The sequence below is a fragment of the Stenella coeruleoalba genome, assembly GCF_951394435.1.
Source record: "Stenella coeruleoalba genome assembly, chromosome: 3".
Classification (NCBI taxonomy): Eukaryota; Metazoa; Chordata; class Mammalia; order Artiodactyla; family Delphinidae; genus Stenella; species Stenella coeruleoalba.
Window position 1 is genome coordinate 119,346,707 of NC_137148.1, and position 22,575 is coordinate 119,369,281.

Genomic DNA, 22,575 nt, shown 5'->3' on the forward strand with positions numbered 1-22,575 from the left:
GGGACGAGGCAGAGACCAAACGTGCTCGGCCCAGAGCCTGGAGGGTTGTAAGCAGTCTACACCAGTGGGAGTTGTTATTTTCAAAGCAAGCCTGTGTATATGCTGTTGCCACGTCTTGTTTCAGCAGAGAGCGGGGGGCTCGTTTTGCCCTGGACACTGATTCTCCTTTTCCAGCTGCAAGGCTGACCACAGCCCCCGTTCATCTGAAACCCCAAAATGGAAAATGGGAACCTTCCAACTCAAGGGAAACTTTCCCAAACTCCTCCAGCTTAAACTGATCCGTCTCCTCAGAACTCCTTCAGTTCTTTTGACCAAATCACAGATAAGCACTGACACTTTATTAAGACACTGGCGAACAAGTTTACACATACTTGCTGTGTCAAAAATAATAACAAGATCCATGTGAATAAATCAGAAATTTTATAGGAAGAAAATAATCACCAAGGTGCGTGCTACTAAGTCCCTGGTGTGTTCCCATTTGCTAGTAATCTCCAAAGCTGACTTGGAACTCTGTAGAAGCCAAGGATCAGTGGTTCCCATCTCTGCTTGCATATCAGAACCACAGGGCTGGGGTTGGAGTTGTGGGCAGTGAGGAGAACATTTTTTAAATACAGATTTTTAGGCTCCAACCCAGCTGGACTCATTCAGCTACGTGATGGTGCAAGAACTTCTTATTTTGGAAAATACATTTTATTCGCTTTCATTTTTGTATTTTCCTAAATTGTATGATTTGCAATAGTCTTCCCTTGGGGAGATTCTCCTTTCCTTTCCATAGTTTCCTGGGAGGATGAGAGAAAGGTTAAGTATGTGCAGAGTACCATCTTGTCCCTATAAGCCTGGGTGATGATGAGGAGAGGATCTGGCAGAGACATGGTGTGGGCCTTGGAGGATGACATGGTAGAAGGCTTACCGCAAATACCCTTCTAGGCGAATTCACGTGCATATAGTGACAAAAAGTGAGTAGAACTTCAGAGATGTTACATACCTCAGGTAGTGAAAGAGTGATCCAGAAAACCGAGGTGTAATATCTAGGGTGTCTAACCTCATGCTTGGTTCTGTAGGGACCTGGAGATGTGGCAGTTCACACAAGGGAAGAGACATCTGCAGGCTGTTTGTCGGTTGGTTTGGGATTTATGTGATTTCTTTCTTCTGAAAAGAGCCAAGCAACATACTTATTTTAGGGCACATAGAGACTTCATTGAAAAAGCACACACTTATTTCCCCCAAAGGAATGACTTTTTAGCTTTACGAGGAAACAGCTTCTTGCAGAAAATCTATGTTTGGCTGTTACCAGCCACTACTGGGAATTCTGCTACAGCCAGGACAGCCTTTACTACTGATCTTCTTTCAATAGTTCTTCCCTTCAAAATTGAGACCCTTTCCATTAAGTTCACACGGTGTTCCAGGAAAAGGCTCTATGATTAAGCAAAGAGACTGTGAGGGTGCTTAGGAGGAAATGGGGCTTGGTTTTTGTTTTAATCCCAAATGGTTAAAATTAAAAGATGCTCTGGTGTTTAAGAGAAGGAGGCTTGAGCACTCTCCTGCGTGGACCTCTCAGCTGAGATGTTACTCCTGAAAGAAGCAGACCCATCCGTGGAATTCAAATCACCCCACCCACCCTTTCCCGCTTGGCAGTCACCTTCACACTGCTTTTTAAATGTTCTTCATAGCTCTTAATACCATCTAAAGTGATGTGTTGTTTACTTGTTTGTCTGTTAACACACACACACACACACACAAGAATAGTGTTTCCTAAACAATTTTAATCACTAAGATGATCAAAATACTATCAGAAAAAAATATTTGGGGCAGGTACCTCTAATACGTGTCTGTTGTTTTTATTTACCTATTTGTAAAGTATTTACCTATCCTACTCATTGTTTTATACACATCAGAAAGCATCTATAAAATACAGATCTTATAAGGATCAGATGAGAAACGCAAATGGATGTTTTGATATTTTCCCTCCGCCCAGCCTGTGCTCACACCCTGCCTTCAAGTTCACTGTGAGTGAACATAAGCTGCTTGAGAGCAGAAGCCTCTCTCCACCTGTTTTCTGCTGTGTTCCAGGTGCCTGCAAAGCACCTGCTGTGTAGTTAAGTGTGCAGGAAATATTTGTTTAGTAAATATTTAGCATTGAGTAACAAACAAGATTAAGGCACAGTTCACTCTGCCAGGCTTTGAAGAGCTGAGGTTTTATTGCATCTGTGCAGGGCAAGGGGATAAAAACCCTGGGTTTTAGGGTCAGAATGCCTTCCTAATACAATATGTGCTGAATAAGGGATTTACTGTAATGATTCAAATCCTTCACCAAAGAGGTAATTACAACTTCCTTGATAAGAGCAGAGCTCAGGCAGACAGACAGGTGGTTTCTAGTTTCCCTTGTAACAGATGGCACAAATGGACCAGGTTGAGGCTTTTGGAGGAAATTTGCTCATAAACAGCCTTAAATATATTATTTTTTATGTCTTCCAATGCATGCTTTCTAAACAAAGTGAAAAGGCTGCAGTAGATTGAGGGCAAGGGCGTATATAATGAAGGGTACTGCGAGGAGCAGGCCGCTTCCGGTTTGCCTGGGAGGCAGGAGCAGTGAGCCTAGAAGGTGGGGCGGCGGGGTGGGGGGGCGGTCTGTGCCCCGTGGAGGCTCGCTGTGCTGAGCAGGTGCTGGAGTGCCCGCTGTGGTGAACCTTCCCTTCCAGGCACCCTCAAAGGCTTTTTCCCTAGCACCGTGAACTCTATATTGCTTTCTCCTGTGAGTTGAAAAGTTTTTGTTTGTTAGTTTGGTTTTTGGTTGTTTTTTTTTTTTAAAAGGAAAATCTCAGTTGGTTTCATCTTGAGACTTTTTTTTTAAACACCAGGCAGATAGCGCAGTGGCTAAGAGTTAGGGCTAGTTTCAAATCCCAGCTCATCCACTAATTGGACGATTGACTTGAAGCAAAGATCCTTAAACTTTATGAGCTTCTGTTTTGTCATCTGAAAAATGAGAATAATAGTACCTATTCCTGAGGTTGTTTGGAAAAATTAAATAAGGTAATGCCTCCCAAAGCTTGGCAGAATGACTGGTACATACCGAGTATTCAGTAAAAGTTAGTACTCAGTCTTTGTTACCATCTTCATTTCACCTGCCTTTTGAAAGCTGTTGGCCCACTATAAACATCTGCAGGTGAAATAAACCAGACAAAGAAGATCATACATTGTATGACTCCATTATGGTGAAATGTTGGAAAAAGGCAAATCTCTAGAGATAGAAAGTAGATCGGTGGTTGCCCGTGGCTGGTTACAGGAGCAGGGCTTGTCTGCAAATGGCAGGAGCGACGTTTTGGGGCTGCTAGAAGCATTAAAAAACTGGATTATGGGTGATGATTACACAACTCTCTCCATGTTGTACACTTAAAATAGGGAGTCAGCTTCATAGCATTATCCCTTAATAAAGCTACCTTTAAAAATCCTGCTCTCACAGGAATGCAAAACACAGTAAGTGAATGTTGACATGATGATGATGATAGTATAGACAAATGATATCAAAGTTAAGAGGGGAAAAATATTAAATGACTGTCAACACCTTGCCTGAAATGGACATACACATTTTTTATTAAATAATTTCCCTCTTTGGGGTAATTAAATAGATCTTGGGAAAATAGATGCTATGTTTCTGCAAGAGGAAATAAAAAGATTGGTAACTGAGAACAGAAATGTCCGAAATGTGAGCCTTGTGGCACTGAGGTACTGGAAAGTTTTAAATGGTGCCTGGGTGAATTTTTCTTCTTCATTTTAATAATAGTGAGGTTTTATTATTTAGAATGGACTAACGTAGATGCTTCTGTTTTATTAAGAAGATCAATTTAGAGAAAAACATTAAAATGTTATATATTAATATTATATACTATATGTTATAGTATCTGTTGTTATATTAAAACACATACAATGGTAAGAAGATTGGAGGCCGAGGCCCAGATGACTGAGTTTGGGCAACACTATGCAGCAGTCAGAAGGGACTGCTGACTGCTCACACGAGTGAGCAGACTGAGACACAGGAGTCCATCAAACCCTAGACTAGCGTGCCCCTCTCCCGCCCCACCAGGCCCGAAATGTCCGAAATGCCCCTTCGGTCGTACTTGTTCGGCATAACCGCCCTAGACAAGCAAACAAGTGGCTGTACTACAGCTGTCATGGCAACGCTGGAGTGAGAGCTGTTCTGTTTTATGATGTCAGATAATTCTGATTCAGAAATGTCTGGCTTCCGTGGCTTACCCTGTGCTTCTGGTGGATCCATAAACCTTTACTGATTACTTCGATCCTATGGAGTTCTTTTGTTTCTTGGGGTTTTTTTTTTTTGTTTTCTCAGTGTAGCCTTTAGATACTGTCAATTCCAAAGAAACTGACTAAGCATTCCCAGTGTGCAAGAGCTGCAAGAGGATTAGGAGAACTACAATGCAAGGTAGGGTCAGGACTGGAAGAGAAATAGAGTCCTCGAGGATTCAGGGGAGAAAGACCTCACTTTGTTGCGGTATCAGAGAAGCCTCAGGTGGGAGTTCACATTTAGATGGGCTTTGAGTGGTGGCTGGGTAGTAGTTAGTGGCAAGGGAAGAGACGTTCCAGGGGAGAAAAACATCACCAGCAAGAACATTGCAGTGAAAGGCTTACAGCATGCTCATGGCTCGTGTAAACCAGTTTGACTACAAGAGGGGTTGGAAAACGATGGCCCATGGTCCAAATCCAGCCTGTCACCTTGGTTTTGTTTGTTTGTTTGTTTTTATTTTTACTTTACAGCTCATAAAATAAGAATGGTTTTTACATTGTTAAACTGTTACATTTTAAATGTTTATGTAAGTAGCTATGTAATACCCTTAATTTTTGCCTGTTGTTCCACAGTCTAAAATATTTACCAAATGGCCCTTAAGAAAGTTTGCTGACTTGGAGGCAAGTAATGACTGCAAAGAAGAGCATTGAGGACGTCTTGTGAAAGACCTTCAAATGACAGAAACCCAAGTAGCTTAGGGAAAAAGTGGAAGTTATAAGCTTACAATTTTGGGAAATCTCAGGGCGAATCTAACCTCGAGCACAATTGAATCCAGGAGCCCAAATTATTATTTTGCTTGGCTCTTCTTCCCTCTTTTAAAAACCAAAACAAAACAAAACTTCATTTGCAGACAGATGTTTGCCATGTTATAGGAAAAAAGGATCTCTGGTTACTCTCAGCCAATACATTTAGATTTTGCATCCATTAAGAAGAGCATTCATACATTAGACCCCATGGATGAACTGTGATCAGTTACCTGTCCATCACTGACCCACTGTGGCCAGGAGGAAGGGGGGGTCCTCTCACTGGCCAGCCTGGATCACATGCCTGCCAATACGGTGACATCGGTGGGACACTGGACCCACCTGTATTGCTTGGGGTCTCGAAGAACTTCTCCAAATGAACCAGAAGAACGGGAGTTGGAAAACTGGTGGGCATGAGTAAATTGTGACTACATATCCCACTCGACTAGGGCAAGCCATTTATTCTACATGCAGTAGGTATTGGTGAGCTTATGAGTGGGAAAATGCTATTTGTTGAACAACATTCAACAAGTAGTTATTAAGCTATGTGCTTAGGAGGTTCATGTAGTTATGATGTGCAGTAGGATGGATTCAAGTGGTAAAAGGTAAAGAAGCCAGGCTAGCGATTCTTAGAGTAGTCAAGGTAGGAAGGCCTTGGTCTTCACCCTAGAAACAATAGGGAATCATTGAGTGAGTATTTTATGCAAAGACATGACATGATCAGATTTGCATTTTGAAATCATCACCACGAATGGTTCTTTTAGGGTAAGCACTCTGTATTGAAAACTCTTGTTGACATTGTAAATTGGCTTAGTCACTCATAGATTGTTCCTAGTAAATTTGTATCTCCCTCAGATCTGAAAAAAATAGAAATTTTAATTTTGTGAGATTAGAATTAATGGTACTTTGGTGTGTCTGTTTTCATTGAATTCTTAGTGGGTGTTTGGCTTTGGAGCACAAGAACTAGAGAATATATAAATCATTTTCCTTCAGTTTGTTTTTGTTCACAGATGTTAAAACTCTTTTTTTCCACTGGAAAGGGTGACTTTGCTGGAAAATCATTTAAAGTTTTTTTCCAGTCCAGTCAATAAGCTCCCCAGAACCAAATGAACAAGGGGTGAAAATCACCACGAAGCCCAGTCAGATTGCATTTCTGGGCTGCAGCCTGAGCCAGCCATTGTGGAGGGCAAGCATGGTGGTAGGGAGAAAGTGGGGTTTGGGTATGGTCACACCGAAGGAGCAAGGCCAGGGATAGATGATACAAATGGAGTGGGGAAGACGTTTGAGGAGGTTAAAATCGGATCAGAAACAATTTTCCACATGTTTAGACTAAAGAATAAACACTAGAATTTGAGAGAAGCCAGCTATTTGCTTGCAGGGAGAAAAGTCCAATGGCCTTAGCATCAAAGTTCATGTCTCCTTATCTCTTTGCCTCATACGCCTTTCATGGTATCCGGACCAAGCTTTGTGTGTTGTAGGAGTTTAATTTAATTGTCCTGGATATTATCTTTAGCAGAAGTGCTTTTTCTATTGCTGAGAGTAGTGAACATAGTGAAATATTTTAGGCTCCTTTTTCAAGGAATCCTCTTTCCCTAGGGTTACTGGTAGGCCACCCAAGTATCTTGGGCCACCACTTCTAATTTTAGATATTCCTTTGTTTTCATCAGTGGACATTTAGAGTCTTATTAAATCCTTTTCCCTCCTTTTCCTCTCCCTAGTCCAAACAGGAAGTACTCCCTGAAAGCAGACCGTATAGAAAGGGATGCCAGATGGCCAAGGACTTTCAGCCAGTGTTGTTAACTTGTCCGCAGACTCAGAATGCGACATCAGAGATGTCCTTCCTCGACTTCCCCATGCGCGGGGGAAAGGAAAACACCACTGATTTACTGTAATAACTTTACCAATAAAAAAGGTTCTAGAGGAGTCAACATAATTCCTCAGTGAGGACAGAAGGATGGGAAATTTAGTTCTTGCATATGGAAGGCACTCAGTAAATAGTTGTTGATTGTATTTGACTGAAAAAGAAGAAAAACAGTAAAAACAGTTGGGAACTGCCAACTGTATCGTGCAACCTAAACCACGGATTGGTGCAACAATGACGGAATTGTCATTTTGCCCCTATTAAAACATCCTTCCTTTAGAGAATAAAAGTAGCCATTTGTATGATTAGGGAGAGTATTTCTTCTGTTAACATGTATTAATTGTTTTGGTTTTAAATGTAACATATTAATTGTAGAAAATATGGAAAATATTTTAAAAGCACAAAGAATGAAGATTACATTTACTCTCATCACCCAGAGAATGCTGTTAATACACTGATATACTTACTGTCCCTAAGTGTTTTAAGGTAGGTTTGCACGTATTTTTTATTATATAGAAAAGTACGTGAGATGTATTATACAACTTCACAAATTACTGTTTAGCAACTGCCCCCCAGGTCAAAAATACAACCTTGCCAGGACCCCAGAAGCACCCACATCTCTCACTTTCTCTTCCCCTATCACAGTCCTCTCCTTCCCCATAGGGGTAACCACTAATCTGATATTTACAGTAATCAATTCCTTGTTTTTATTTATATTTTTAGCTCTTTGATACAGGTTCTTGTTATTTGCAATAGTAACAGTCCATGAAGTAACCACAGACACTGAATTAGTGAATATCATACCATTGCTCCTACAGGAAATACAGGGTTAGGTTCCTACAAGCCTCTGGTTACAACTTTTTTGTCAACCCATCAGTACATAACCTTGTTTTACATGGGTTTCTATTTAAAGACACCTTACTTAATATTACTATTGATTCATTAACATTAAACTCAGGGCGAACAGCGCTATAAGTCATGCACATGTTTTCTTTGTAAGGCATGTCACAGCCTTCTTGCACGTAGGGACACTACAGAGCTGGAACAGAAGGCAGAGCGTCCCTTTGCTTGACCTCAGCTGGGAATGTGCATGTTGGGTGACTCAGGGTGACTTAAGTTTTTCATCGCTCTGTGTGTGTCCGTAAATGACTATGAAGGCACCTTGAGTACTGATTCTGGACTTGCAAATAAATTTAACAAATAGGTGAATTCACAACTGCAGAATCTGCAAGTAATGATTGACTTGGTGCACCCCTAAAATGAATATTTTGCTTTATTATTTTGAGTCTGACTTCTTTTGCTCAACAGTTTTAAAAGTCATTCATGTAGCTGTAGTTCATTTATTTATTTTCATTGTAGCAGAATGCATAATTGCATTAATATACTAAAATTATTTCTCCATTCTACTTGTGCTCAACTTCTAGCTTGTTTCCAGTTTTTGTTTTTACAGATAAATTGCTGTACACATTCTCATATATGTCTTCTCATATATACACACTGTGCTCTAGGGCAGTGGTCCCCAACCTTTTTGGCACCAGGGGCCAGTTTTATGGAAGACAGCTTTTCCGCGGACTGGGGGGTGGGGGCAGGGGGACGGTTCAGGTGGTAATGTGAGCAACAGGGAGCAATGGGGAGTGGCAGATGAAGCTTCACTCTCACCCGTCCGCCACTCATCCCCTGCTGTGCGGCCCGGTTCCTAACAGGCCGCGTGCAGTCCCGGTTTGGGGACCCCTGCTTTAGGTATACATCTGGGAATGAACTGTGAGGTCATGGAGAATGATAGCTTCATTTCTGCTCGATAAGGCCAAAGTGTTTTCCAGAGTGGGTGGAGGAGTTTGCACCCCTCCTCCAGCAAAGCATAAGAATTGCAGTTGTTCCATGTTTTGTAAACACTTGGTATTTTCAGCATTTTGATATTAGCTATCTTAGTCGTTCTGGTAGGTAAGCAGGATCATCTCACTGTGGTTTTAATCTACGCTTCCTGCATTACAGAAAGGGTGAGCCCCCTTCTTTTGCATTTTCTCTTCTAAGTCCCTGCTCAAGTTTCTTGCCCATTTCCCACTTGGTGGTCTACCTTTTTCTTACTGATCAGTAGGAGTTCTGTGTATAGTCTTGTATGTGCCCTTATGTATTTTTATGTTGTAGGCTGTCTTTTTACTCTCTTTTAAGGTTGTCTTTTGATACATAAAATTTCTTATTTTAATGTAGTCGTGTATATCAGTATTTTCCTTTATGCTTAGTGCTTTTTATGCCCTGTTGGATAAATCCCAACCCAAGTTCTCAGAGGCATTCCCTCATTTATTGTTTGCCTTTGGCAATTAGACCTGTAATACACCAGGAAATCATTTGTTAGGTATGATATGAGGTAGAGGTTGTGTCACTTTTTCCATATAGATATCCAGTTATCCTAGTGCCATTTATAGAAGAGTGCTTTCCACTATTATTATAAAATAATATAGGCTTATGATTTAAAAACTCAAACAGTATAAACCAATGTAAAATATAAAGTGAATGTCCAGTCTGTGCCTGTGTACCCAGTCCCCATTCTCAATCCCCTGAGGCAGTTACAGTTTCTTGCTTGTAAATTTTAAGCTTAGTTTAAACACACCCAGCATTAGAATGGTGACTTTAGAGCAAACCTAAGTTATGCCTCAGGATAGTAGAGGATTGAATCTAGTGGCACTATTGCTCTTCTGTTTCAGTTACAGTGAATACATTTGTTTTTGCAATATCTTCACTATATAGAGAATGACAGTTGTACTGCACTCGGTATAGTAAGGAGATGCTGGGATTTCTCGGCAACCGTTCCAATCTTTTGAAGTAGCAAATGTCACCTTATAGACCCTTCGAAGTGCTCCCCAAACGCTTCTGCGTTTCCTTAAAAATAACTTCATAAATTGTGAGGTTATTTAGTTGAAAGAAAGTAAATACATTTTTTTTTAAGAACCAGTTCTGATGTAGCTGAAATGTGATTTTGAAGAAGATTGAGGGGCTATCCTCAGGTTTAATTACGAGGAAAGAATACTCCCCTCGATTAGTATTGTGCAGCACAGAGCACAATAGAGGCGTCTGTTCCATTTACCCTGCTGGTCCTTTCTTTCCCTTGAGGGTTTTTCCCCTGCAGTGAGCAGTTGAACTGAGACCATTGTCCAGGCATCTTTACTTCCGATCCAGAGTTGTTTCCTCTACCTTGTACTTCTTTGTTATTCTGCATGAGAGGGTTCGATTTATTGACTTGGAGGAACCTTAAGGATAACAGATTCTCTATTCTAAGATTTTGGATTTTATTTAATCTCAGAATTATATGCCTTTTCCAACATACTCCATCTGAGTTTGAAACTTATTTGGAACTTAAACTTCAGAAATTTTTTTGAAAAGCTGGAAAAACAGAACCACTGCCCTGTAGACTTGTCAAGCTATTTTAAAAGCAAATTATTTAAAAACTATTTTCAAAGCAATTGCATATAATTGCTTAGGCCTTAAGGGGATTTCACCAGCTAGTCTCATTAAAATAAGAATCAGGACTCTGTTATTATCTGAATAAAAATGTGTATTAAATTATATTAGATGTGGGGAAAGAATCTGTAAATACTGTGCATACTTGTAAGAGTCAGAAAAGAATACAGAGCAGTGCAACTTGGGGGCATGTGGACTTTTCCTCTTGTAAAGTCGTGAAGCACATACTGAAAATTCAGGACATAGATAGGCTTTCTGTGTTGTAAAAGCTTCAGCGGACACGTAAAGAATACGTTCAAATTTTCAACAAGTAGAAATTGGTTTTTGTGTCATTTACTCTGATTCACCACTCTCCAGCTTACCAGGACTCCTTTTGACCCTGTTTTCCCAACTGGAGTTTGATCTTCCCTCTCCTTTTGTGGTGCTTTAACTCAAGACATAAAGGGATATTTTCCAAGGAAGAAGAAGTCACTAATTCAGGACTAGATAAGATGGGACTTTACAGGTTTTCATGGAATTTTCTATCCTCTCTCATTATAGGGGGAAAGAAGAAAAAAATACAGGCAGTCCCCCTTGAACTTAATAGCACCATCCCCGTTCTAGGCCTAACGGGGAAAGGGGACTGAGGAAGTGAGCATTCAGGTCAAGCCTGAGATCCGTGACCGGGAACCCAGCCCGTAGGTCTCAGACCACTGCCTGGCAGAGAGACGTCGATGCCAGTTTTGTGACCTCTCCACACTGCGCAGCTGGCGAGACGCTCTTTGGCTCCCCATGTGTACCTCGTCCCTCCTACCTAGCCCTGTCTTTGAGAGTCCTAGACTGAGCCAGCCACCCACCACTCCCTGTTTCTCTTGGATCAGCCACGCCACATGGCCAGGGGTTCAGCACCCCCACAGGCTGCGGTTGTCTGTCTCTCTAACCATCTGCCTGTCTCCTTCCCCACACTACCTTCTTGGCAGAATGCCCTTTAGAAAATTAAACATTGCTTGCAGATGGAAACGACACGGGAGAGGAGTTGTATTTGTTTTTACCATTGGAAATGCTGGGAAAGAGAAGAGTCCAAGGTAACCTTTGTGGGCTGGGGGAAAAAAGTCCATCGGATTTTTTCAGTTGCTCGTTCTCTGTGCTGGTGGGGCCGTGGTGAGAGGGGAGGGGCAGCCCCCATACGCTGTTGGTGGGAATGCAATTCAGTCGAACCTTTCTGCAAGGCCATTTGCTAGGATGTATCAGGACCCTTAAAAAAGGCTCCTAGCCTTTGACTCACTAATTTGACTTCCAGGAATTTATGCTAAGGAAACAATTGGAGACACAGGCAGTGATCCTCTACAAGAATGTGAGTTGCAGTACTATGGCCGAAGAGGGATAATCTGAATGTACACAATAAGAAAAGGGGTACATAAATCAGGGTTTACCATACAGTAGACTATCCTGTAGGTCTGAGAATACTGTGGGGTTTGTAGAGAGGTCTTCAGGGGGGTCATCTGCCAAGATTGTACTTTAAAGATTATTTTCTCTGAACTAATGTCAGTTGTTTGTTATTTTTAGCCTCATTAGTGGGAAAAGAGTTTTATGGTTTTTAAAATATATCAAAGGCTACTTAATGACATCAGAAAATACTTAAGTGAAAAAAATACGCTACTATGTATGTAGTATTATCTGCAACACCACCCCACCCAAGACAAGTGAAGAAATTTGGCAAGCTGTTAACAGTGATTATCAGCAGTATAAATTATGTGTGATTTTACTGCTTTTCTTGTGATATTTCCCAGTTTCCTACACAGCCATCTGTAATTTTGCATATCAGAATTAAAGATTAATGGTCTGCCGACTGCTTATCTTATACCAGCTCAGGTTTTTCACTCCCATGCTGTGGAGCCATGAGAGGGTCTGCCACATCCGTGATCAGATTGGGAGCCTGCTGGGACAGCCCTGTCCACGGCCTGGTAGTCATGCCCTGGCTGGTACTCCAGATGCCCCATCAGTCAAGTGAGTCACCACAGAAGGGTGTCAAGCTGATGATATTGCCACACACTGTACTTGCACACTCAGCCACATCCCAGCATGCTGCCAGGCCTTTGAGCCTTATCTTCCCAAACTATTATTTCTTCCCTGTCCAGTCACTGTCAAAGGGACTGGCTGGGGCTGTGTGACTCCTTTTGAGGACACCGTGGACTAGCAAACTAAAGCCGATGCAAGCCTTCCACTTGAACCCAAACCAGGCCAACAAGTGTTCCTTAAAGTTTAAGCTGCTGTTGCTATAGTTGGGCCCTGATGTGGGGGGCCTGGCAGGACCCCAGGAATATTTAGGGTGAAAAATGTGCTAGGGCATTCAGCTGGACTCTGAGGTTGTAGAGAAGCCTTAGGGGATCATCTGCTAAGATTGTAGTTATAAAATCATTTTCTCCTATCCTAACACCAATCATTTGTTATCCTTGTCCTCATTAATGGAAAGAGACTTTGAGAATTCGATATTGGAGGTTTCAGAGTCAATACCAAAGCTGGCCGTTTTTAGTTTGTTTTGTCTTGGATTTTTTTTTTTTTTTTTTTTTGCGGTACGTGGGCCTCTCACTGTTGTGGCCTCTCCCGTTGCGGAGCACAGGCTCCGGACGCACAGGCTCAGCAGCCATGGCTCACGGGCCCAGCCGCTCCGCGGCATGTGGGATCTTCCCGGACCGGGGCACGAACCCGTGTCCTCTGCATCGGCAGGCGGACTCTCAACCACTGCGCCACCAGGGAAGCCCATGTCTTGGATTTTTTTAGGAGTGCTGTTGTCACTTTAAGTAACCTATAGCCAGACACTTCTGTGGTCAGAGTATAAGATTATACAAACAGTCTTGGGCCATTATCGTCATCCCTGTGCATCTTATTTTCCACCTGTGTGTTCTCTAAGTTGCATCAAAACTGATACATGATATGCTCTCTGTTTCTTTGAGGAACATTTATATGTTTACAGTCATTCTGTTGCTACAGGCATCAGTCATTGTGGTGTATAACAGTGTTCAGTAGTATTGTTGACGTTGAGTTTTGTTGACGTGCCTCTGGAGCACAAATTAACAAAGAGTATAATTCCAATCCGTAGTTTAAAAAATCATTGAAGTACTGTGGAGTATGCATTTTACTGTTACACTGAAGCATAGTGGTAATAAGTTTTCGATTGTGGTTATTTTATGGCAAATAAATGTTATTGCTATGACCAAAACACAAGCAAACAAATGAAATTCTATTAGTTCTTAAAATTCACAGTTAATACTATGGCAATGGACCTGGAGATTGAAGAGTATCTTCTTATAATCGTTATGAACGTCCTGCATTCCAAGCGCACCCCCAGATAATTTCAGCCATGTGCTAAGTGGCCAAGAACCACTTAGATATCCAGGGATGTGAAAAAACATTCAGAACCCACATTGTGTTCATAGAATATGTTTCCAACTATGCCTTTAGCCAAAGGCATGATTCTTGGTACACTTGAGGTAGGAAGCTGGAGGTGTTTCCTACTTAGAAAAGCCACTAAAAAGAAAACTCAAAAAAAAAAAAAAAAAAAAGGTCTTAAGGACTTTTTAATTGTCCTGTGTTGGCCACTGACCAAAGGAACAGATTAGTTCAGGCCTCTGGGCCTGGGCTGCTCTTATAAACCTCCAGATTGTCCCTGGTCAGAATTTGGGTTCCCAGGCTGGGCTGCAGTTGGAATAGCCAGGCCTTGCCCACTGGGTCACCATCTAGGGGGGGCAGTTGTAGGGAGGGGACAGAAAGCGAGGCCCTTCTTACCAGCTGCAGTTGTGGATTAACCGAGGACTGACTGCCCAGTAGAAATAAGGCAGCACTTCCTTCCGGGACCCAAGACAGAATCAAGTGTGGGAGCAGGCATTAAACTAATCATAGGGTAACTGATCCCTTAGCTGATGAAGCTTACTTACTGTCTTATATTACAGTTGTGTTTTAATCTGTCCCATCTTGTCAAATACACTGTAAGCTCATCAAGTCGGGGACCTTGGTAAATGCTGAGCTGTATACCACTTACTGTCTTGATCACACAATGTGTTCAATAAGTAGTTATTGCTGGAATAATTGAGGCGAAGAGAAAAAAGCCATGCTCTTTGAATTCTGTCTCTTCTGTTGTATGAATTCCATCTGCTATAGGAATCTACCACACACAAGACTGGAGGCAGAATTGGGGATTTTCTTGGAATTTACAATGTGTTGAGTCTTGCTGGGCCTGTCTGTTGCTGCATTCCCGTTTTCCCCTGCAAATGTGGTAGGCATCTAAAGGAAACTCATAAATCAGTGGTTAAGGTTTCTAGTGCTCTGGCGGGGTCTGTAAAGAAGCTTGGTACAGCCTAGAGGATCAGAGCAAGTCCTGCTACCCCAGAGGTGGTACACTGTGGTGGCAACAGCCCTGGGCTTGGAGCCAGGGCACTGGGGTCTGAACCTCGGCCCTGACGCTTACAGCCTGGATATCTTCTAGCAAGCCTCAAATTGGCCCAAGTTCCCACATCTATGAAATGGGAATTATAATAGTGCCTCTTGACTAGATGGCTGGGTTAAATGAGATTCATTAATTTACTCAATATTTATTGAAATCCTACTGGGCACTGTTTTAGGCATTGGAGATACAGCAGTAAACAAAGTAAACAAAAATCCCTGCTCATGAAATTTGTATTCTAGAAATATAATGCATATAGTGACATTTAATAAATGTTTCTTTCAGTGAGTCCGAGGTTATCTGATGAACTCGCACAATGGGTTTTTACTGTATATTTCCATAGGAATTTATGTTATAGCTGTAGATAATTAAGGCCATTATTGAGTCTCTCCTCTGAATTGAAGATGTCTCATTCAGCAGGACATTTATGTGTTCTTGCTAAATCCCAGTATGTTTAGAAAGTCTGTTCCCCTGGAACCGGATTGCTGTCATTTTCACCTCTGTACAGTGCTTGGGCCACATAACCCAGCCACCGGCTGGGGCTCAGGGCTGCAGGTGGTGTTGTGGCTGGGTGGTTTCCGGGCTGTTTTCTCAGTCATTGATGTTTGTTTGCACTATGTGTGGCTTAATGCAATTTTACAGAGTTACTAAGATGTTTATTTGTGTAATTTGTGGAAATAAGTCAAAGGGCTAGCGTGACTAGTTAAAATCCACAAACCATATTTTAGTGAGTAATTTCAACCTGTCCTCTCCAAACTTTTGATCAGCCACCCATCAAAAAATAAAACAAAATGACAAATTTAAGCTTTCAGTTCCTCATTTTTTCATTGCCTTCCATCTGAGACTTTTTCTTTGAGCGTCAAAATGCCCAAAATCCATGAAAAAAGAAAGAATAAGCCTGGAGAGCAAACCTCAGAGGGACAACTATGCCCTGCGCATAGCTGTATGCCCTCTCCTGAGAGGTGTGTGTCCAGCCCTGTCCTCCATCCGCTATCACTTTTCTAACGCAGTCCTTCTCCGGGTCTCCAATGGCACACGGCCCGTTTCGTTAAAAATGTAAACAGGAAATTGTTTCCTGGCGGAATGGCCTGTGTGGCCCAGAAGAATGGTCATTTTTGCTGAGGCACGACTTTAAAAACACTCACACGGTGGAAGCTGAAGGCTGGTTATGAGCTAGCCCTGCCCCAGATGGAGGTCGGTGATAGGATGTGGGTGTGGGAACCCATGGACGTGGGTTCAGGGCCTTTTTCACCCATGGCCAAAGGCACAATGGACCCAATTGAGGAAGCTCCTGCCACCTAGGAAGCAGTTGTTCTGCAGGGCGAAGAGACATGTTAACACTCCGAGGAGTTCCAGAGCAGGCATTACTTGGAAGACACGGAGTTTGGTCTGGAGAGATGTGACTTGGCACTGAGGACAGTTTCAGTGCTCCTCCGGTCTCCAGCTCCCTGTCATTTGGCCTCCCCTGAACCTCCTGTGCTCCCGTGTGGTTTCCCTGTGTGCTGACGAGTTTTCTGGTGGTTATGTCTTGCAGCCCCCCGAATCCAAGCCCAACTTCACCCCTCTCGCCATCTTGGCCCATGTTTTCGGCGCCATCCAGCCCTATGCCCACCTCATCCACGTCCAGCGACTCATCCCCCATCAGGTCTGTTGCAGGGTTTGTTTGCTTTTCTGTTGCTGCTGTTGTTCTCTCATTGGCTTGGTCCTCTCTTCATGCAGTGTTCAGCCTCCTCGTCAACTTTGTTCCCTGCCATCCAAACCTGCACTTGCTTTTTGACAGGCCAGAAGAAGCGGTTCTTGAAGACTCCAGGTAAAGTCACAGATGATGACCAATCCGTTCCTGCTTATCCAAAGCTGAGCAGGGATTCCAGCCTCAGAGACCAAAGCTGGGAGGGACTATTTGCATGAACCAGCATGGCATTTTCCACACCCTTCTGAGCCCTTCCTCTGGTTACTGAATTTATCTGTGATGCCTAGAGTTTGGGGAGAGAGTGCCTCTTGAATGGGCTCCTGTTTGGATCACTCTCTGAACCATGGGGCTCTCTGTGCTTTAGCATAAGATAATATCAAAGGGAGCAGTGCTGAGACACGTACCGGCCTTTTCTTCCCTCATTTTTATCAGATAGCATCAGGCAACATTTATCTGTGGGGTTGGGCTTTCAGCCTTGTGTACTGACACCTAGTTGATGAGACCCAGACCAGTTGGGAGAGAGATGAATATAACACAGAGTAAAGGCTTGGGATATGAAGCAGTTTCTCTTTAAGTTGTTCGTGGCTGCCTCCTCACCTCCCATGTAGTCCCAGGAATGCTTGGTGCTCGCAGCCTACATCTGTCTCCACGTGTTGTGAACCCTTAGCTCTCACGGGAACAGGCGACACCTCATTCTGAGGGTTGACCTAGTTCCTCCCCCCGGGGGCCAAGCTATAGTTTTTCCCTGCTTTGATGACACTTAATTCTTTACATTTGAGTTTTTTGGAGAAAAGAAGCTGTTTAAATCCAGGAAAAAGAATCCCTCTGCTATGTAGGTCCTGAGCATGTGTGTCTCTCGAACTTAATCTCTGCTTTCAGACAACCAAAACGCAGAGCCCAGTTGAAGCATCATAAGTATTTTGGGCCTTGGCAGTAATTTTTCATCCATCTTTTCTCATAGCTGTTTTTTTCCTAAGGGGTGGGCCCAGCATAGGGTCTTAAATAATTTATAAAGCTGAGTCTCACTTTTAAAAAAAGAAACCCCATGCTATTTATACATACATAAATATATACACACACACACACATATGTAGATATGTGTGTGTATATGTGTGTGTGTGTGTGTGTGTGTGTGTATATATATATATATATATATATATATATATATATATATATATATATAAACTTAATTCTCCTCCAGGCACTTCCATATCTATCATTTCATTCTATCTTCGTGTGAGAATGAGAAGAAATGGCCTGAACCCTATTACAGAGAAACAAAACTAAGGCACAGAGAAGTGACTTGTGCATGGTCACATGACTCATGAGATCCAATCCAGAATTCAGGACTTCTTGCCCTCAACCAGCATTCTTTCCTCCAAACACATGGGTGGCCCCAAATTTAAGTTTCCATGTTTCCCGGCCCCAGAGCCTGACCTGCTCCTCTAGGTTTTCTGTCTAGCTTTTCCCTTGAAGATGGAAAAGATAGCTTTTCACTATATTGTTTTATCCTCACCCTGGGAATAAGGTAAAAATTCAGATTATACTTTTTCTGACACTCAAGTTATTTCCTAAGTATTTCTTAGGTATATTCTAGGCACTTTGGGAGATGTTAACTTTCTAGGACGCCAGATATGGTTCGGGCTATTCTGGTTAGATCATTGATTGCCCCATGAGACCTGAACCAGAGCCAAAATGTGGCCCCTTCAATTCGTTCAAAAGGAAATAAAATCTTCAGAATATTGGCCCTTGGACAGAATGGGTTGGGGGACTCAGGACAGTAGAATCATTCAGCTAAAAAAACTGAAGTGCACTCTGCTTGGATGGTATTCACTTTTTTTATATCTCTAAGCTTTGGGGCCCTATTGCCTCTCCAGTATCTCCACCTCCCCACTCCCATCTTCCAGGATATTTCCAGGTTTTACTTCTTGAGCTGCACCTTTCCCAGAGTATTGATATTTCCAGATTGGCAGTGGACAGTGGCAATAGAATCTGCTCACCCCGTGTGTTTGGGTTCATGGTTACACAGTACTGTTCACTCTGGCCGTCCTTACAATGGCACCATTTGGTTGATGCTGTTCCACAGCCCTGTAGGAAGCTGCCTTTTTGAAATAGGCAAGGCAGAGTAGGGCTTGCAGTTGGCTATCACTGAGCTGACCATGTGTGCCAAGCTGAGCACGGATGGGGACACAGCTGGGGAGCTAGCCCACAGAGAGGGCAAAAATCCCCGATTGCTGTTGCAGTATACAGCCAAGAGGTGGGGGCATACACCCATTATTCAGGTCCAACGAACCGTTCCCCCAAATCCGCTTCCAGATCCTGAAGCTTCAGATTTCCTTCCCTGGGCAGAGCTTTTAAAAATAAAAACTTAGTTAGACCTGATTAATGGGCCCATGAACTTCTGTATAACATCTCCTCTGGAAGTGGCTTGGTCTCCCCTCTCCAAAGCATTGTTAGTTCAAGCTCAGGAATGGAGATGCCTTTCACAGCACAGCAGAGAAAGGGGACTCTGGAGGAGCAGTTCCCTTTCCTTTCACTTGTTCCCCTAGAAAAGCTCCCAGCCCCGAACTCATAACTTGGATTCACACAGGGGCTCCTGGAAATTATGCCTAAATGATCAAGCTGTCGCACGCTGCCAGTCTAGCTGAGCCCAGCTCCCTGTGCAGTGCAGAGTGGGTTGTCATTCTGCAGGCTTTGCAAGGGCAATTGAGGGAAACTCCTCTGAGTGCTTTTCCTGGCCCTGTGCCATGCTCACAGGCGAAAATTAACAATGAACAAGCAGAAGGTTCCAAGCTTGCTCATGCCCTTGAAGGCCCTGCTGAGGTCTGAAGGGCGCTGTCACAGAAGAGTCACGGGCGCCTCAGGCTCTCTGTGTGCAGTGTGGAGATGCTTTGCAGAGAATAGGGAGCTAGGGAGCCCAAGAACCAAAGATGCTTAGGGGGGATTTTTTTTTTATTTCTTTAATCAGAGCCAAAGCCTACAAACAAAAGCTCTGTGCCAGCAGGATCTGTTTTGGTAGAAACCCTACCTAACACAAACCGCTCAGGGCTTTTGATAGGGAGAGAGTATGGCATGGGATGGAGGACTCGGGCTGACAAACTTTTACAAAGAGAAGACTTTCCCCTGAGTAGGGCTGCCAGATTTCGCAAATGAAATGAAAATACAGAATACCCAGTTACATTTGAATTGTAAACAGCAAATGATTTTTTTTTAAGTATAAGTATATCCCATGCAATATTTGGGACATACTCATACTAAAATAGTATTCCTCATTGATCTGAAGTTCAAATTTAACTAGATGCCTTGTATCTTATTTGGCAACCCTAGTCCTGGGGAACAGGAATAGCTCCTTTTTAAGCACCCCTCTATCATCCTTCCCATTCCTGTGCACATCCCAAGGGGGCAGGAGGAAGTCTCGGAGGAAAAGACCTTCTTGTAGACTGTCTGTCACCTCTCAATTTGAGAGAAAAGCAAGAAAAAAAAAAAAAGCTCTTTCCTGACCTTTGTTTTCATTTTTAATGTACTGTTTTATTGAATGTTATCATTATTAAATTCCTAAAACCGGATATTAGTGGAAAATTACTCCTCCTGAATGATAATCTTGGGCACTTGAGCCATTCCCTCTGCTTACTTCCTGCCAGATACCCCAGTTGGTTTCCCTGGCTTGTCCCTGTTTTGTCCCATTCCCTTTATTTGAGGAGGTTAATAAGTAACCTCTGTGAAAATCCAGCCGGAGGAGGCTTGCCTCAGATGATTTTCACCTCACCTTTTATCTCCCCGTCCCTGGTCCCTGTGCCCTCTCCCCATCCTCAAGGGACAGTGACCCTGGCTCATGGCTACTGAATTCTCCTTCCACCTTCCATGTCATCACAGGCTCCACTTGCCTGTCCGTACGGAGTTTTGGCTGTTTTAACGCGTTTCACAGCCAGATGACTCCTCCTCCCTGTTCCCTACTCCCTCCAAAAACAAAAACAAAAACAAAAACAAAATTTTAGCGGCGCATTGGCTGTTTGGCCCTTGCTGGCCAACACACAGACTTGGTTTAGTTAGATCACAGAATGTGCCCCTTGTCCTGAACTTGATTGTGACATTAATGATAAGTACACAGGAGGAGCTGGTTTCTAGTTGGAGCTGTTATGTCCTAAAGACTCTTTTTCCCTTCACTACCAGCGAACCCACTTCGTGTTCTCCCACTTTCCCAGTTTTCTCCCACCCAGTTATCATTTCCTGGCTACTAGAAGACCAGCGAGAACACCAGTAAACCGTACCCTGGCAACAAATTCTGGATAACCATTTATCTGTACAACAGACCCTTTAAGTCATCTTTCCTTCAATTTTCATGGAACCAAGGCTAAAAGTTTTAGGTTTCTGGCCCTGGTATAGGTTTCCAAACATCCATGGCTTCTCTTTCCCAGAGGGAAGCTGGACTTGGTGACTCCAGAGCATCAGTTCCATAAGGATCCGAAGTGCCCTGCCTCTTCTGACCCTTTCTGGATTTACCTGAGACCAACCATGGCTCAGCTAAAACTCATTCAGCCACTAGAAATAAATGCGCCATGAAGGTTTAGCGTCCCTGGGTCGTTGAGGCTCTCCATTAGCCAAATAAAGAGAAAGCAAATAATATATATCCCTTGAATAATTGTCTAACCCAGAGGACCTACTTCCTCTTTTGTTACTCCGCCCTAGAGCCCCTAAATGTGCTGGCTTTGAGGGAGAGAGAGATTGCTTTCAGCAAATAAAGAGCCAACTTTTGACTGCTAAATGTCATTTTTCTTGTGACCCTTGAGAAGTCCATAGCTCATTTGGGACTGGTTGGATATCAAAGCAAAAATTGATTTACCAGTACTTGCGACTTGCACTCTAGAATGTGGGTTAGCAATCTGCAGCCGTTAGGTCAAATCCGGCTGCCCCCCGTGTTTTGTAAGTAAAGTTTTGGTGGAACGCAGCCACACTCATTCATTTACATGTTGCCTGTGGCTGCTTTCGTGCTACAATGCAGAGTTGAGTAAATGCAACAGAGACCATACGGCCCATGAAGCCTAAAATATTTACTGTCTGGCCCTTTACAGAAGGAGTTTGCCAGCCCCTGCTCTGGAAGGATGGTTCTCAGCCCTGGTTGCTCATGAGAGTCACTTGGAGAGCTTTATAAAAATACTGATATCTGCAAGTCAGGGTAGAACCCAGACATCTGCGTTTTTTAAAGTGATTCTGATTCGCAGTGAGTGTGGCTGTCAGCACTCCTGGGATGAGAAAGGCACAAGAAAATTGCATCATGCCCCCTCTCCCTTCTTCCTCCCCACACGAGTGCACACGTATGCTCATACGCACACGTGTGTAACCGCTCACACCCACACCTTGTCTGCTCCCTGCCCTACCCTGGGGTTCCGGGAGTTGCAGCTCTGGAAACCTGCTCCACCAGCCCAATGAGAAATAAGTAACATGTGGGAGAGCCAACGTCAGCCCGGGGCCTGGAGCTGAAACCTGGCTTTGCTAGAATTTCTCCTTTTGACTCACCGAGCACTGGCCGCTTTCAGCAGGGTCTGCTGCGAGTGTTCTCCAGAGTTAGGGGTTCTTTCCTGCCTCCACTGCCCCCCCCTAGCTAGTCCTGCTCCAGAAATGGGGTCCAGCCTGCCCTCCCACCGTTCAGCTCCTACAAGTCAGGTTTAAACTTGGCACAAGGTGAGCCCACGAGAAGTGTGGTTTTTCCAGGCTTATGGCTGTCCTCTGCATATTTCTCGTTTCTGCTCTGGTGACCTTTGCAACTTTTCCACCTCGTGTTTTGCCATCTGACTGCCTTGTCAGGCTCTTCCCGTGAGAGAAGGCTCGGTGGCTTGCAGGGAAGGGGGAGGAAGAGAGATTAAATATCTTTCAGAGGGTTTTTGAAAAATGCTAAATAAACTGCTTTCCCCCAGCACACCGTTCCGGAAGGCAAAAGCCTTATATGCCTGCAAAGCGGAACACGACTCAGAGCTCTCATTCACGGCAGGGACGGTCTTCGATAATGGTGAGTTTCTCAAATAAATCACTGGAGTTGTCAAAGTTCCTTTCTACCTAAGGAAAATCTCAACAGAACAGGTAAGACTAAAAAGGAGCATGGGGTGGGGT

General features: G+C 43.3%; 1 protein-coding gene across 2 annotated transcripts in view; it reads left to right on the forward strand.

Moving 5' to 3' along the window:
* Positions 1 to 22,575, forward strand: part of ARHGAP26 (Rho GTPase activating protein 26) — a 479,421-nt gene that overhangs the window by 447,024 nt on the left and 9,822 nt on the right. Inside the window, exons 21-22 of one of the 2 annotated variants that reach the window (XM_079916182.1) lie at positions 16,315 to 16,590; positions 22,383 to 22,474. In XM_079916182.1, the coding sequence (XP_079772308.1) occupies positions 16,315 to 16,590; positions 22,383 to 22,474 (368 nt within the window). The remainder of the gene's footprint in view (positions 1 to 16,314; positions 16,591 to 22,382; positions 22,475 to 22,575) is intronic. The other variant, XM_079916183.1, reaches the window with a different exon arrangement.